At 40.5% G+C, this 18,018-nt stretch overlaps 1 protein-coding gene across 1 annotated transcript in view; it reads left to right on the top strand.

Moving 5' to 3' along the window:
* ipo11 (importin 11) overlaps positions 1-18,018 on the top strand; it is a 213,132-nt gene that overhangs the window by 136,604 nt on the left and 58,510 nt on the right. The window contains exons 25-29 of the mRNA XM_080434451.1: positions 415-510; positions 1,238-1,351; positions 4,817-4,938; positions 7,503-7,598; positions 10,039-10,123. Of these exons, the coding sequence (XP_080290577.1) occupies positions 415-510; positions 1,238-1,351; positions 4,817-4,938; positions 7,503-7,598; positions 10,039-10,123 (513 nt within the window). The remainder of the gene's footprint in view (positions 1-414; positions 511-1,237; positions 1,352-4,816; positions 4,939-7,502; positions 7,599-10,038; positions 10,124-18,018) is intronic.

Raw genomic sequence — 18,018 nt, 5'->3', positions numbered from 1 at the left:
TCAGTTAGAGGAATGATTTTTCCTTTAGCTACTCTCCAGAGAGCAAATATGTAATGGACCCAAAGGGTCCATTATTATATTATATTTGGTTACATTTCTACACTTCAGTCAAATGAACATTCAGGGTTGTACGTGAACCTTGCCCTCCGACATGTTGCTTCCTCCTTTTAGCATCCTTCTAGTTTAACATAATATCTGACCCATTTTGTTAGTTTTGTTTGTTTGTTTTTCATTTTTTTTGCTCCTCCTCTTTGTTTCTAGCACAACTGCATGGTCTCACCTTTTGTTTTCACTCCCATCACTGGTTCATTCATCTGCTTGTCTCTCTTTTTCAATTTGTTATGCCACCTAACCATTACACCACTGTCCTTCCTTAACCTCTCTACTATCCTCCCAATTGCTGTCTTTCTGCAGGTGGTCGAGATAGCGCTAAAGGTTAGCCCCATACTTGGTGCCCACATGTTCCAAACCCTGCTGCCTGCTGTCTTCAGAGGCATTGTGGACGGAGAAGTATGTTTATAACATGTCTATGTTTGTAAAAAATGTTTACAGCAATGAACTGGTCTAGCTTATATTTAAAGGGATACTTCACTTTCGGGTCGGGGAAACATTTAAAAAATATATTAAAAATAAATGAAAAAAGTAATGGAAAATTCATGGCCCCCTCACGCATTAGAGTGTCCTACTAATGTGTGAGGGGGCCTTTATTTTTGCCATAACTTCTTTCATTTTTTTTAAATATTTTTTTTTAATGTTTATTTTATGTGAAAGTGAAGTATCCCTTTAATCTGCTTCAGCAGCAGCCAAAAATCAATTCAAATTAAATTCATACGATTATTGTGCCAGTTTAACCACTTTTAGCCTGGCGTACTATAGCTATGTTAAACTTTAATGAAATAGCTTATATAAGGGGAAAGCAGTGTTTCAAAAGGTAGTAACGTTATTTAAGCTACAGGTTATTTTTTATTAGGCCTATGTTCGATTTAAAGATGAAGCTTACAGGTTTTTTATTGATTGAAGTTTCGGTCTGCTGGCCTTGTTGTCTTTGTCAAGAACCTTACATTTTTTCCTCTTCTGTCATATAAACTCCTATTAGAGGTGCTAGTGCTACATATGTACATACTACTATTATTGATTGACCACTGTTATTGATTGACCTATACATCTTTACTCCTGAGTCCTTACATGTTCTCTCTGTAAAAAGCTCTCTTATGGATTTTGTGTTTGTTTTGTACAGAGGTACCCGGTGGTGATGTCCACCTACCTGGGTATCATGGGTCGGGTTCTGCTCCAGAACGCCAGTTTTTTCTCCTATCTGCTCACTCAGATGGCCTCTGAGTGCAACCAGGAGGTAAGACTACCAAGAAGCAGTAACATGACATTCAGCCCCTGCATTTCTATCTCTCTTGACCACTATTACGTTGAAGCTCGTTTGACCTAATGCCACCCCCGACAAAAGCTGTTGTATTGAATTAGGCAGAACGGAATAAGACATGTATACTTGTACATTTTGGTCATACTGTAGTTGACCCCAAGTGTTTTCTTTAAAAAAAAATGTCTTTAACGGTTCCCATGGGAACCTGTATGGTTTTGTTAAATGTTGTCGCCTTGACCAGCACAACTGAATTTCTTTGGGTGAGGCCATTGTAAAAATATCAAAGCTAATAAAAAGAGGAGACATGGAGCAGAATAAATAGAGAACAAGACAAACAGAAGAGCTACATCCTCTGACCCGGAGTATATTTTAACATCCAATTTTAGCTCAGATTTGTACTTTATTGTTGGAGAATGATATGATGTTTAATGTTTAATATTGGAGAATGATAGTGATCATAGAAAGAGCTCCTGTGAGAGAAACATGGCACCATGCACTCTGTTTATATCCTCAAATCAGACCATGTAATGGTGAACCAACCAATAATGGCATTGACCTTGTCATTCTAATAATACATCAAACTTATAAAGCGCCTTTCTTGGTACTCAAAGACTCTACACAAAACAAAAAAAAACAACTTATTTAAAGCACTTTCTTTGATAATTAAAAGACTAAAAGGGCTAAAGAAGGGAACTAAAAACTGTTAAAAATAGAGAGGTGAAAAGACAGGATTGGGTGGGGAAGTCAAGTCTGAAGAGGTGTGTTTTGAGGGCGGTTTTGAAGAAGATCAATCAAGCTTTATTTTCAATCAAGATTTATTTATACAGCACAATTCAGACAGCAAGTGCAGTTCAATGTGCTTTACAGGAAAAATAAAATAAAAATAAAGGAGGAAGGAAGGAAACAAAAGAAGAAAGAAACCAAGAAGACAAAAGATAGGGTGCAGGCTGCTTTGATGTGGGTTGGGAGAGTGTTCCAGAGAGTGGGGGTGGAAAATGAGGCCCTGTCACCTCAGGTTCGGCTCTTGGTTCTGGCAACCACCAGAGGTTAGCATCACCGGACCTGAGGGGTCAGGAAGGGGGCACGATGGTGGAGGTCCTCAGAGATGTAGGGGGAGCAAGGTTGTTGAGGGCCTTGCAGGTAGAGCTCTTCACGGGCCCCCCGATTCCGAAAATACCCGTCAGAACCCGAGTCCTGTACGGGTCGGATCTGTGTTTTATTATAATCACTCGGGTCGGAATCGGCACTATTACCTCGGCACTCGGGTCTGTCCATCATTTTGTGTAATACCCGAGTGGATCCGAGAAGACCCGTAGTATGCCTATTGTGTGTGCACTTTAAAATCCTGTATCTCGGCTCCTGTGTTTTACTATGTATTTTTGGCGAGACATGCTATTTTCAACTGGGTATAACAAGAGGAGGGGAGGACGGGAGGTCGCGATGATATATATATTTTTTTCACGGAAGCACAATGAAGCCCTCCGTGATTAGCAACCATCAGGCGATTGATCATACTGGAGATAAATATTCCGTGGTTCTTGAAAAATGATTCAGAACTAGACCATACCCGGTGAAGTGCGCAGGCGAAAGTAGTTGCAAGCGTGGGGTTATTGCGCGTCCTGTCGCGCGTCCCCCCCCTCCGCGCGTTTCTAATGCTGGCAGAAGCTACCTGCCAGCATTAGAAAGCCCCTGGCAGTGAATGTGTTAACAGAGTTTCCAGCAAATCCACAGGGTCTGATGTGCCACAAAATGTGACATTGCGCGAGCTTAGGGTTAGGGTTAACCCTAACCCTAACCCTTCTTTTTTATTACTACACAAGTTCACATGTTGAAGAATCCGCTGAATATAACAAACAGCAGTTTTAGGATCACAAAATAGTTATAATTAGTCCTTAAACTTGCAACTGCTGTGAGAGGTGAGAGATGTAAGATCATCGAAGGAACATTCACACTCGCCAAATAATTTGTAAGGCTTTAATTTCCCGCAGCAGCAGTCATCGACGTGTCAGCGTGACACAGTCATCGACCCTTCTGGCCTTCGTCAGCATATTAAAACGTTTAAAGAGGTGTTAGATAACAGATCTTTGACAGGCTTTTTTCTCAGCTTCTTGATTTAAGGACATTCAAATAGTATATGTAGATCTTCATCTATTTTCAGATATCAGTGTTTGACACTTGAAAGATATTTCTGCCTTGCTGTCACAAGCTGTGGATAAGGTCTGTGTATATAACAGACAGTACAATGGGGAAAATAATTATACAAATGATTGATTGGGCTTAATATAGCCATTACCATTGAGAATTAAAAATGTCTTGACCAGATCCCTAGTTTCACATTGCTGAGTGCTGATCCACGTCTGTAAATACACACACGATTTGTCTTTTTAGAACCATTGATTGATTGATTTGATACTTTATTAACACGATTATTTAAAAGTACAGACCTAGTACAGGCAAAAGTTATGCTAAATGGATTCTTTTATGTTAATTTTGAGTTTTGGGTAGGGAGTCGATAACCTTTGTCTTTTGGTAGGTCTTTCCACATTTTGGTTGGCAGCATAGTTGAATGCATTTTGACCCATGTTTTGAGCCGAATTTTGGGTTAACAAGGTCAGATGATCTCCTTCCGGTGTTATGCCCATGGGCATCGCTCACTCTAGTGAAGTAGTTTGACAGGTACAAAGAGAAGTCCTATGCACTTCAGTCAGTTAAAGGTAGAAGAGCTCGGTGCTCAACAGGGACAACTTGAATGAGTCTTCAGACTTACTGACATTGACTTTAGACCCAAAAAGAATGGATTTCAGTTTTTCCCAGGCGTAATGACGGATTGTTATCAGAGAGCCCTAACCCTTTGGCCATGTTTAGCACAGTTAGTAAACTGTAAAAAATCTAAGAATTGGCACAGTTTAAACTGTTGTTCTGTACCAAAGAGAGCTAAATGGAAATGCAATCGGAACAGTTATCATCTATCGCCATTCTATATCGCCATGGAAAAGCTCTAATAGACACAAAATGTGAGCAAGAGTTCCAATGACGGACAAATGACCACGCTTGCTTTACTGGTTGTGTCTAATGCCAAAAAGAAGAAAACGTTGGCTAGAGCTCACTGTAAAACTAGAATAAATATGCAGTAGGAGCAGAATTCATAAGGTAGAGACTAGAGAGAGCTTCAGAAGCTAACACGTGTTTAGGGAACCCGGGGTTTCCACAACATTGCGACCATTAAGTTACGAGCTAGAGCTTTTGAGTCCACAGTCAGCCATTAGCTTACTGATTTACCATTCCACAGCTACTGTCTCTGCTAATGATTCTCTCTCTCTCTGTTGCTCTCGTTTCATCCCCTTCACTCTCCTCCGCTCCACTGTTTGTCCCTTACGTTCTCTCTTTTCCACCCTTTCACTCTCCCACTTCAAACCCCACCCACCTCCCTGGCTGTTCCAGATGGACCAGTTGTTAGGTAGCGTGATAGAGATGTGGGTGGACCGCATGGACAACATCACCCAGCCGGAGAGGAGGAAGCTGTCTTCCCTGGCCCTCCTCTCCCTCCTACCATCTGACAACAGGTAATGTCTACTTTTAATGTCTAGAGGGCCTGGTATATACAGTAGGTGGGGGAATGGTAAAGGTGGCATGACAGCCATTGCGGTTGCCTCTAGGTTTTAGATGGAAAGTGAGGGACCTTTATGTTTGTGCACTGTATATCCATGAACTTCAACAATTCTTAGCTATCTAGAACAGTGTTTGTCTGTATGTACATGTAGGTACACATATGTTAACCCTACAAAAGTAGAACATTCACAGCTCATGCCACCACGTGCATGACGTCACAAAAATCCTGAAATGCCTGGTGAAGTAAAAGTGAAACACTTAAACCCTATACACACTTAGTTGACAGAGTACACCAGGCTATGAGTTGCTACACTTTTGACAGTAGGTCCACCGGTATTTACTTCTACACCAAACCTCTTCGCCGAAAATCACTGATCTACAAGCTCACAAGATGTCGCATAGCAACACGCTGTGAGCGCTCTCTCTCTCTCTCTCTCTCTCTCTCTCTCTCTCTCTGTTGCTGCTTAATGATCCACATGATAAACATAATCCACTTTGCATGCATCTCCCGTTTCAGATCTTTTGATTTCAGATAATTACATGGCACATTAGCATATTTGCACCACCAACATTTCTTTCTTGGCAACATGTTTTAAGATGAATGTGCTGTGGGAGAAAAATAATTAATAACACATTAAAGCTTCAAAGTTGCAACCATGTCTTCACATAAGTGTACGTAGCTAAATCTTGGCTTGACTTACTGTCTTAGATGCTTGACTCTACTGCTTAGATGTGGAGTTATTTTGTTGCATTGGAATTGCTGAGATCTTTTAGTTTGTTCAAGACAAAATTAATGATTGGAACGGGGGCAAAAAAAGCCTGCTGCAAGCTGGTATAATATGTCATTTCTTTTTTCTTTTCTTTTTCATCCCACAAATTTGTAACCCATTTTTCACCCAGTGCCAATTGCCTAAGCTTGTAATCCTGGGCGCTACTCTCCCTCTGCCAGCCTAGGGAGGGCCCCGAACTGAGCTCATGCTTCCTTCAATGCATGAGGACGGAGTTAGCAGACCTCATTTCTTGTTTCTGTAGTTTATACAGTTTGATTCAGTCACAGCATCAGGTGACTGAAAACTATGGCTTTGCCAGCGCAAAGGAATGCCTCTTGTCACTGGTCATGTGCACGTCATGTAACGGTAGTTGAATCTGATGAGAAGTTCCACATAATCTGTGTCTCTGTGGAGGGGTGCTACCTACTTATTAGATAGTAATGGGAGGAGAAGCTTTGGGCTGGATGGAATTGGTCTTGACATGCGCGTCCTCCCACGCAATAAGCGATCTTTAATATGACATACACGCAGTGGTTGCCATGGCTTCCAGGTCGGCAGCGGTATTATCAGGAGATTGGTGGGCAGAGCAGAGGTGCTCAGCGGTGCGTGTTGCATTCTCCAGGAATTAACAGCAAAATGGTGGTGATGCATGATTGAAAGTTGCAGGCATGCCTGAGATTAGACTCTGTGTTACCACGCATCATCTTAAAAGAAATATATAAGCAATCAGAGAAAACAACCAGTCTGCAGCCAAGTCTATCGGCTGAGGAGCTGATAGACTTGGCTGCAGAGTCAGCTCTTCCTGTCAGTGTGCTCACTATGGAAAGTGTTCCGTGCCCAGTCCCATGTCGTCATATCTATGGTAGTGGAAATTAGTGATGCACAATATTATCGGTAGCATATACATATTGGCCGATATTTCATTAAAAAATGCAATACCGACTTCAAAATAATTCCGATATATTTTCACCGATAATGACCGATATTGACCGATATTTCACAGATATTGACACAAATGAAAGAAATACAAATACAAATGCATTAATGAGCTCAATACAAATATAAAATATAATAATGTAATATATCAATATCGGTATCGGCCGATTTGACCCTGCATATTATCGGATATCGGTCAAATTTCAATATCTTGCATCTCTAGAAATAGAGAAAACTAAAGACTGTGGGTACTCCCCACACACATTTCTGTGTTGTCGCCTTTGTCGTATCCTACTGATTCACCTGCCAATGAGGAGCCCCCACCGGGAGGACATAGAGCCTTCGTCCTACTCCTCCCGCCCAACACTCCTTGCTGACAGGTACCGCCCCAGCCGGTAGGATTACGCGGAGTGACAATTATCACCCTCCCCGCGAAAGAACAAAAGGAAGTGACCGCTGTGGGAGTACGCAAACATGCGTTAGCTCGTGCACAGCCATGCATTTGACACCCCTGCTCATAGTCATTTGACTACTTGGTCATGATCACTGATCACACACTCATTTCTCCAGCTTTGTGTCTCTCTCTGTCTCCTTCTCACTTAAAAACACACTCACACTTTCAATGGTGTGTTTTTCTTTTTTTAACCTGATCCTTCTATCCTGTATGCATTTTTTTGTTTTTTTTGATGAACCTAATGTATGTTCAGTATTATCTTGACTACCATAACTCTTGATTTTTCTTCCCAGGGATCAATAAACTGAAATGTAATCTAATCCAGTTTGTAACACATCCATGTCATCTGTCTTGTCAGTGTGATCCAGGACAAATTCTGTGGTATCATCAACATCTGTGTGGAGGCGTTACATGACGTGATGACAGAAGACACAGACTCAAACACTTTTAAAGAGTAAGTCCAGCATGTTGTTAATTCCAAACCCCAGTTGCAGAAAGATGTAACAACTCACAACTTCCAATATACAAGCGACTTTACAGGAATACAAGCCCAAAGTCACTTATAATAAGCAGACTTGCCAACATTTCCCCTATACACTTTAGTGTAGGTTTCAACACCTGCATCAGACAAGTGTTTGAAAGTAACACTAACAAGCAAGCAAATAAACAAACAAAGCACTAGGAAAGCAAACTAGGACAGCTGGAATATCTGTCTTGGAAGTGTACGTGATGCCGTTAGAAGATGAGCAGCGGGGGAGATGAAAATCGTCAAAACTCAGATCGAGAACATTGTGATCACAGGTGGAGACGGGTCAGTCAGGTTGAGTGGTTGAGTTTGACAGGACACATTTCGCCGGCTCTGACAATCTGACGGAGTAATGGTGTGTGAAATGGCACAGAGGACACTGGCTCACTTTGAGATGAGACATGGCCGCAACCCGCAACTGTAACACATTCCGCCCAACCCAATCTTCGACACTGCTTTGTCCAAGCTTGTCTCGTATCCCTTTCACACACAAATAACACAAGTCCTTTTTTTTTTGGGGGGGGGGGGGATTTTTTGGGGGCTTTTTGTGCCTTTATTGATAGGATAGTAGTTTGACTGGAAAATGGGGAGAGAGATGGGGAGTGACATGCAGCAAAGGCCGTCGGGATCGGGTTTCGAAACCGCAACGCACTGTCAGGTTCACAAATAACACGGGTTCAACCCACACTTGACCCATTCAAACCCCATGGTTACCCATGGGTCATCATCACCATTCACACAAGACTTCTGTCTACAAGTTTATTTGCACGTACAGTATGTTACTACTGAGCAGTGTGTTTTGATACTGTAAGACATTCTGCTTCTTTGCGGAATGTCTAATACAGGGCACGCCTCTTCCTACTCATTTTGACATGCATCCATTCTCTGCTCTATCACAAACTCTGCCTCTACACTGTCCTGGTTGCGGCAGGTGAAATGAGGGGAAATTTGTTGATAGGTTTGTTGGGAAAATGTTATGTGTAGTGTACATTATGTCCCACATTTGCTGTTGGTAGGTAGAAACATAGATAGATGTAGATGTAGGGGCGGCAGTGGCTCAGGGGTAGAGTGGCCGGTAGAGTGGCCGGATGGCAACCGTGAGGTTTTCAGTTCGATCCCGGGCTCCCCCAGAGTTAGTGTCGAAGTGTCCTTAAGCAAGACGCTGAACCCCTAATTGCTCCCGATGAGCAGGTTGGTGCCTTGCATGGTTTCATCTGCCATCGTGTGTATGAATGTGTGTGTGAATGGGTGAATGTAATGCAAATCTACGCTTTGGATAAAAGTGCTATATAAATGCACCATTTACCATATACCAATTTTACATCATCCACATGTATGCACACTCGTAACTCATCACACGTAGGCTACAGATCGTTTTGTTGGGTCTATGCATTTTTCGCTTTGAGCTCCTAAAAGACAGAGTTAAGGAGCTAGCACACATGTTCACCCATCTTGTTCCTCCCGTGCATGCAGATGAACCGAACTTCAGGAAAACTGCGTGCAAAATTGTCTTGGGTTTGAGCAATTTCATCTGTGCAGTTGTGTGTATCCGTCTATCTGCCGGTATACAGATTTAACCCATTAAAACTGGGAAAGCATCTGTGTCATTTTATACTATTCAAAAATAGCAAGCGATACAAACAAAAAAATCGTGACAATTTGTGCAAATCTTAATCTTAAAGCGACCAACTCACATCTTTTCTTCTGGGGTCCCTGGAACAAAATATTTTGAGATGCAGGTCGCTGGCGAAATGCATATACATTGTGGGGGTCCTTGACATGAAAAAGTTTGAGCACCACTGATATAGTACCATAAGTTTTTCAAAAACTGTTAGGATTTAGAAGACATTTTTGGAATCTGCCTCAGGTCTTAATGGGTTAAGTGTATGTTAGGGCATTAACGAATAGTGATTTATGGTATTCGAATTATTCGACCCAAAAGTATTCGAATAGTCGATTATTCGGTTTGATTATAAAAAATAAAAAAATAAAAAAGTTTTAAAAAAGTTTTTTTTTTCTTTTTTTTTTTTTTTTTAATGGCATTGATGACTCGACTCAAGGAATGCGAGTTGACGTCACACCAGAGCTCACAGCTGCGTGTCTGCTCTAGAAAAGCCACTTAAAAAATATATATCTTTTTTTTTTCGAATAATCGAATAGTGGTTTGATAGTCGAATAGTCGGTTTGATATTCGAATATTCGAATATTCGACTATTCTGTGAATGCCCTAGTGTATGTACGTACATGCGTCGTACGTACATACGTACATACTACGTACGCTCGCACTTGTGCTGAGACTGTTCAATGCTGTGCAGGGTTGTGGAGTCCATTCATGACAAATTGAATGTTTTGATTGTTGTGCTTGCAGCTGCATGCTGATAAGCCATTTTGAGGAACCCAAACTGAGCGATGATGAGGAGCCACCGACAGAACAGGACAAGAGGAAGAAATTGGTGAGTCAAATGCGTGCCGTCACTATGCTCCAGGGCAAATCTTTCTTAATCCCCTTTTTTCTGTGGCAGGTTTTTACACATTTAGCTTTTTTTGTGGGGACGGTCACATCAGTTAAGTTATATATATTTTTTGTCTATGCCAGTGTCCTTGGCATTACTCAGCACCAGGCTGTCTCTGACCCCAGGGGGTTGGGAGGGCGGTATCAGGGTCTCCCAAGCTTTTTTTATTCTTTCTGGAATGTTCATTTATAAGCCTGATGGTCTGGAGGGAAGTAGCTATTAGCAATCTACTGCCCTTGGTTCTGTGGCTACGAAGCCACCAGCACCTGTAATTGTCTGTGGTTGGATGGCTAGGATCTTGCTTTTTTTTATTTATATATATTTCCTGAATGGAGGGAAGCTCACGACCTTTGTATTGCTTTGCTGTTGAGGTCATGCTCTCGGGGTACTTGTACAGTAACAAAGGCCTGTAGGACCTTTGGGCTACTCTTCTTTGCTCTTCCAATACTCGACTTAATCTTGCACATGTACGTTATTGGAGAAGCAGGTTTTTTGGGCGGTGTAGCCGCCCCTATAAGTGGGGTTGGGACACCTCATTTGTATTAGTTTCCTGCACTGTGATTGGCTCATTGGTACACCCCTAGCTGTACTGTGATTGGCTGACTCTATTGGCTGACTCTATTCAGCACTGTGATTGGCTAGCGAGACACATGATGACATTAATAACCTATAAATAGGATTATGCACTTCCAAAAATCAATTTTTTTTTGGAAGTGAGCTTCCATCACTATGATGACCACTGTGATGACCACACCGCCCACTTCACACTGGGTGTGGTTTTTAATAAATATATTTAGAATTTCTTATATAAGAAAATAGATCCACAAGCTCACAACGCGATGTGATGCGACACATTGTGAGCTTGTAGAGCTGCTTTTTTATAATTGTTCATTAATCGTAATCGAGGTAAATGTTTTAAATTGATTTGAAGTCATATCGCGCAGCTCCCTTTTCCCACTTTGTTTCTCTCCCCCTCTGTGATGCATAGTGGCATCATGCTGCAAGTCATTATGGGGTAATCAGGGCTTTTGTTGGGAATCCACAGGTGTGTCTGAGCAGGGGACCCAGCTAATTGATTCCTACACTAATGTGTGCATGCATGCGTGTGTGTGCATTTGTACTGGCAGGTGTCCAGACATGGAGAGGAACGGCAGTGAGTGTACAGTGTATACTTTCTGAATGTGCCTTCGCGTTCTAATGAAGACATTCTGCAATGTAAATTGTACTGGCCGCCTTTATGCAAGCACTGCAACTGTGTGTGTGTGTGTACATAATGTGCTTACATGTAAATGATTTCTTTGAGAAGAGAGAGAATAATTGTCTCCAATTGGCTCCCTTAATTTTTTCAGTCTTTGTTTAGAAAGCTCATGCGTGTGTCTATGGTTCTGTGCGTGCAATTGTGCATATGTGCGTGTGTCTTCAAGAGCTGGCAACTGACAGAGGGCACTGTTTATTCCTGCGCACAATCCCTGTCCCTTGATGAATAGTTGCCTCCATCTGCCTCGGCTGTCTGTCTTCTCTGCTCGTAGAGAAGATGCCGATTCTCATTTATCACACTAAACGCAGCACATTTGCACAGAAAGCCTTTTAATAAATGCAATGGCAACCATTTCATCTACAAATAACGCTGCACCCATTTTATAGTCCCCTCCTTCCCATCCGGTTTTAATGGCCCATATACAGTAACATATTCCCTATTTTATCACCTTGATAGCCTTTTCATACGTACTCTAGATCAGTGACCCCCATAAGTCAGAATGAAATTGTACAAATGGAACCTAATGGACCTGTATTTGGTTCCATTTGTACACTCCATTTGAGTTACAGATCTCTAAGGGTCCATTTAAAAAAATTAAAACTTGAGCACCCCTAATGCTACTGGCAGCAAGATTCAAATATTAGATTATTTTATATTACCAACGTTTTGAGCAGCTGTCTTCAGATACCCTGATGAAGACAGCTTACTGAAACATTGGTAATTAAAATCTAAATGGAGATACATTGAGGGTGCGTTATTCTTCCCTATTTTTACTCTAGCATACAACCAAGGTTAACACAGACTTGACGACTGTAACATCAGAGTTTGAAGCTGTTTCTTTCAGTCTCAGTTTTCATCTAATGTTGGACCTCAAAGTGATATGAGAGAGAGAGAGAGAGAGAGAGAGAGAGAGAGAGAGAGAGAGAGAGAGAGAGAGAGAGAGAGAGAGAGAGAGAGAGAGAGAGAGAGAGAGAGAGAGAGAGAGAGAGAGAGAGAGAGAGAGAGAGAGAGAGAGAGAGAGAGAGAGAGAGAGAGAGAGAAATGATTCTGTGATATATTTTTTTTGAGAGCGGCAAAACAAAGGGTATTTATTAAATATAGTATATCATATAATTAAATATAAAATAAAAAGAAATCACAGAAAAAAACGTTTTATGGTCATGATTCATGTCATCTCATGATGGCTTGATTCGAGGCTTAAATTAATAGATATAAATATTTTTGGAAATGTCAATGGAAAAATGCATTGAGTTTTTTCTTCCGGCACCAAAAAAAACAGGAAGTGGGCGGGAACTGCGACGCTCTATACTTAATGAACTGGAGGCGTGTCCACATAAAAACATAATTTTAACACTTTCTGTACACTTTTTTTGAAAAAAATCTTCCTCCTAATATAACCATAATACCTGATGATTATGTTTTAGGGGGGGGGGGGGAATCACTGAAAATCACGGCAGCCCGTCTTTAAAGCTCTCTCTCTTACACATGAATTAGTTCTAGAAGTGCTGGGTTTTAATATGGGATGCACACTGGCGCCTGACCAATGGAGGCAAGGAGACCACAGGCTCTCCCCACCCCCAGATTATTAGCTTAATATATTGATAAAGAGATATTGCTCTTTATCTTTATTGCGTGCATAAGCGCTGCTCTGTGGTGGTAGCTTCTGATTGACATTTGTCCTATAGCTTACTGCAGGCACCAGCCAGCAGGCAGGTTGAAGACACGCTCTGTAGTGTTATCGTTTTAACTAATCAATAACATTAAAGACTTGGCCTTAGTGATTAGTACATATATATTGCTTTGTGTGTCTGCAGCTGTCTGCTGTGCATCTGAATGTTTTGCTATGATTTCTCAAATTAGTTTAATTCATGACGTGAATGTACAGCATCAATGCTTGTAAGCCCCGCAGTTAACCATGTGGGCATATTCATTATTTTTAAGCGAACTTCGAGTTCTCATTTTAGCACCCGAACGCACGCAAACATAGTGTTAAGACTTGGCCAATACAGTAGTGTCACGTCCACTTTTGGAGCTGTTGTCGTCGCATATGGGATACGGAACATGACTTATTATACTTCACATTTTGTGAAGCAATGTTTTAACTGCTACTTGTAGGTATGAGATGTTATAAATGTCAAAGAAATTGTGTGCAAGGAGGTTTTGTAATGACGTGCTCCCCCAGTCAAAATCAAAGTTAGGCGCTTCTGGGGATGCACACATACTGTACAGTACTGTAATCAATGGGAATGGGATTTGAGAAGTAGGAAAAAACCTTACAAGAACTATTGGGACTGGGAGTCATAAAACATAATGACTGGCTATTTAGATTAAGCAAAAACTGTGCCAGCCATAACATTAACTCTCCATAATGGTTCATTATTCAAACGATTTCCAGCAGAGCTAGGAACTTTAGCAGTCAGTTGGTGATGAAGTGGTTTTCAATACATTAAAAGAAAACGGCTGTGTTCATCATTTCACACACACGGGTAATTCTCTTTCTTTTTCTTTAAGCTATGTTAGGCTTGCTTTCATCTGTATCAATGTCAAAATCAATTATGAAAACAAGCACTGTTGCGAAGCCACATTATACCCTAAGTGAGCTGCTTTGTGCCATCATATTGCAGTACTTTTCTGTTGTTTTTGTGGGCAGCTCTAGTGGAACAGTAGCGCAGAGTGAAAAAAAATGTGTTGTAATTAGAAGTAACCATACTCTGTGTGTGTATGTGTGGTGTGTATATATAACTATATATATATATATATATATAGTATATATATTATATATATATATATATATATATATATATATATATATATATATATATATACTATATATATATATCACATACACACAATATACATACCGACCAATATGTCTGAGTCAAAGTGTCGCGGCTTTGTCAGAGTACTTCAAAATATATTTTTTTAATTAATGGGATCATAAATTACTGATAGAAAAAAGAGAGAAAGGAGCACATCTGTTTGGCTGGAGTAAAAATCCACAACAAAGTGTTCTTTGGTACAACTGGGCGACAAAATGTATGGAAAAAAAAGGATGAGACCAAGGCACTCTTGTGGAAAAGTGAAAAAGCCTTTAATAGTTTGGCTAATACATAGCAAGAATAACCTACTCGTTGCGGCAACAGTGCCTTCATCAGGGGACCCATAATGATAATTGAAAGAATTATTTAAACTAGCGACCGAAAGCATTATGAGTATTTATGTAAGTTTACTATGGTAATAAAATCAAGTGTTAAGTTTGTTCAAATACCCATTGCGTTTAATGGCATAAAAAGTCTTCTGCAACCAGCAGGAGAGGAAATGGCAACACCTTCTAGGCCATTAGTGAAAACTGCAGCATTTTCAGTAGTTCCTTATGAGCCTCAGCTATACATAGAGGTCTGTGTATGGTGTTGGCGTCATTTAATGATCCTAACAGTTTTAAGATACGTTTGAGGCATTTCTTAGCCTTTTTTGGGTGGAGAGAGAGGGGAATGGCACAGCAAATGGTCTGTCTGGCACAAGAGTTGAACCGGAGTCACGCTGATCTGAGCATTGTACCCATGTGGTATGCACACTAACTATTAGGATATTGAGTCGCCCTAGCAGTTTTATTTCATGGGGGAAACAAAGCTCGTAGTAACACTACCGCACTACTTCGACAAGCTTCTCCTCTAAAAAGCCATTTAATTCAACAAACAGCAACAGTGCATGTTGATTGAATGTACAGTAAATTGATGCACACAATACATAAACATTGTTAACACAGTAATAATATACAGTATATCAAACACCCAAGTACAAAGCAGAACATGTTACAGCAGACAGTAGTGCTGTCATTAGCTTATGTTATTGTCTCCGCCAGGCCGAAAGGCATGGCGAGAGAGTGTGTTTTACCCTCCGTCCGTTTGTCCGTCCGTCCGTCCGTCCGTGTGTGTCCGTCTGTGAGCAGCTAATCTCCGCCACCGTTGGCTTGATCGCAGCGAAACTGTGCACACACACTCCCTGGATGCCAATTCCGAAATTCTGCCCCAAATTTTTCACATGGGCCTTTTATAGCGCCACCAGGTGGCCGATTTGTGCAAAACATATTTTTTGACAGTACTCCTACAGATTTTGTCCAAAAATCTCGCAAATCGGTACACAGTATCTCTATAGTCATTAAACAAAACCGGTCTTTCAGATTTTTCATATTCCATCCTGATTGGTTCAAATTGGCTTCCAAAGTTTGCAGGAGTGCTCCGTTTTCAACAAAATGCCTCAAATCATGAACACAGCATGCAATTTCCGTGAAACTTTGCACGCACATTCCCACTATGCCGAGGAATAAATGCCACTTGAATTTTCAAATCAGCCTCATGGTGGCGCTATAACAGGCCGATTCATGTTTTTACCTATAACTGCACCGATCTGTGTAAAACTTTGTATGCGCACTCCCTAGAGCTAGAGGTAAAGGAAAAACCTTTGCCCTGCATTTTTCACATCTGCCTTTTATAGCGCCACCAGGACGACTTATGTAAAACAATTTTTTTTATATTACTTCTTCCAATTTTATCCAAATTTCACGCAAATTGGTGTGTGATCAAGACGGATGTGTTTGATTTTTCATATTCCATCCTCATTGGCTAAGATTGACATCTAAAGTTTGCTGTTGTGGCTTGTTTTGAACAAAATTCTGCAAATCATGAACTTTTTCTCCCCAATTTAGTCGTTATGCCAATTGATTCCTCCCCACACACGTTTCTGTGTTGTCATTGCTGTTGTATCCTACTGCTTTTTTTTGTTTTTGAGCATCTGGCTGATAAGAGCGCAATCTCTTATGATGCATTTCATTAATAGTGGAGAGTTAGTGACCATCATTCAGCCCAGCGCACTATTGAGGATGAATGCATCATACTGTGTAAAACCTACAAGTGGATGTAGAAGATGGACAAAATCCACTCAAAACTAACCAATTGATTGATTTGAAAGCCACTCAAAACTCAGAAATAGATACAAATGGATGCCATGTGATGGATGAAATGCACTCAAAACTCATCTGTTGTGCTCTTTTATGTTGATATGCCACTGAAATGCAGTGATGTAGCTACCTGAAAAAACAGCTGAACTACTTGAAAGCTACATTATTCTGAAAGTAGAGAGAAGTAGACAACATTTCTGGCTGTTTTGTTTCTTTGTACCATGAAAAGGCCTTTAATACTTTGATACTTTTGATACTTTACTTTTGATACTCTGTCCTCATTGAAGCCCAGAAAAAGTCAGATGTTATCATCACCTTGGCCATCAACAGGCTCCGAATCTTGAGTTATCGTCACCATGAACATAATCCAAGATGAAGTACATAAATTCTCCACTGTCGATGGTTCTACCTTCTACTGAAAGTTTGTTTGTACCGGTGGCAACAGATCCATAGCCATAAGTTACCTGAGAATAAACATGCCACCAAGCCATGCTCGTTTATTTAACGCTGGCCGAAAATGGTGGGGTCATAGCCAATGACACCCAGGATGCATCATCCATACCCTTTCCAAACATAGTGAAACGCAGCTTAGTTTACGGACAAGTACGGTACTTAGTGATCCTAAATATGTTATATTGAGTAGGTTCTTCAACATTTATACGTGTAATATAAAAAAATATATATGTCTTGATTTGCGTGATTTAATGGCTGCCGACTTGGTCAACGTTTCACCAGCCCCTGTAACATATACGGTATTACTGTATAGATTTTGTATTTGGTAATCTTTTGTTAGAACATACAGTATGTGATCAGGTGGGTGAGGCTGTAGGTTTGCTAAATTAGCAGTCAATGAACTGTAAAAAAATATTTACTCTTGCTTTTGAAATTCTAGACTACATTAATGTCTTGCCTTCTCAATTTACAATCACACAGTTCATTGAAAGATAATAAGTGAAGATGACTTGACACTGGGATGCTTTTTATTGGAAATGCAATGGCTGTGCTCTTGCTAACAGTTGTGCTGTTTCCTGTAATATGCTGGGTATGTACAGCTACAACTTGTGAAAAAAACTAAAACCATAATTGTTGTAATAAAACATAATTTATGTACTACTGACTCTTAATTATAATAAGTTAAATAGGCTCTGAAGTGGCAACACTGCCCATATTGTCATGTGCCAAATTGCTCTCAAATGTTGCACTTTATATTCTCAGACCTCAATGCACTTTTTCAGGTATTGATCTCGCTTTGTTTTTGTGTCACATTACCGAGTCAAATTACCGTTTACACACTCAGGTTTACAATGATGTAAATGAAAGACATGAAGTGTCACCATTCCTGAAAACTATGGCTATTGTTTTTTGCCAGAAAGAAAGTGAATAATTTGTAAAAAAAAAAAGACTTTTTGGGGGGTATTTTATTAATTTTTTAATCTCAAAGGAACTAGGAGAAAACGATTTTCAAAAAGTTAATGCTCCATCCACTTCAATGTTAAAATGTAAACGGAGAAATAAATAACATTTTTCCATTTTTCCTGCCTGTGGCATATGGATCAACAAGCTTGAAATAAGCCTGGCAGTGAATGAGTTAAGACCTCTACACACTGTACGATATTTGAC

This window comes from Gymnoscopelus braueri (genome assembly GCF_963280865.1).
Source record: "Gymnoscopelus braueri genome assembly, chromosome: 7".
NCBI classification, from domain to species: Eukaryota; Metazoa; Chordata; class Actinopteri; order Myctophiformes; family Myctophidae; genus Gymnoscopelus; species Gymnoscopelus braueri.
The sequence above is the reverse complement of the archived record's forward strand: the minus strand, read 5'-3'. Positions and strand labels throughout refer to the sequence as shown.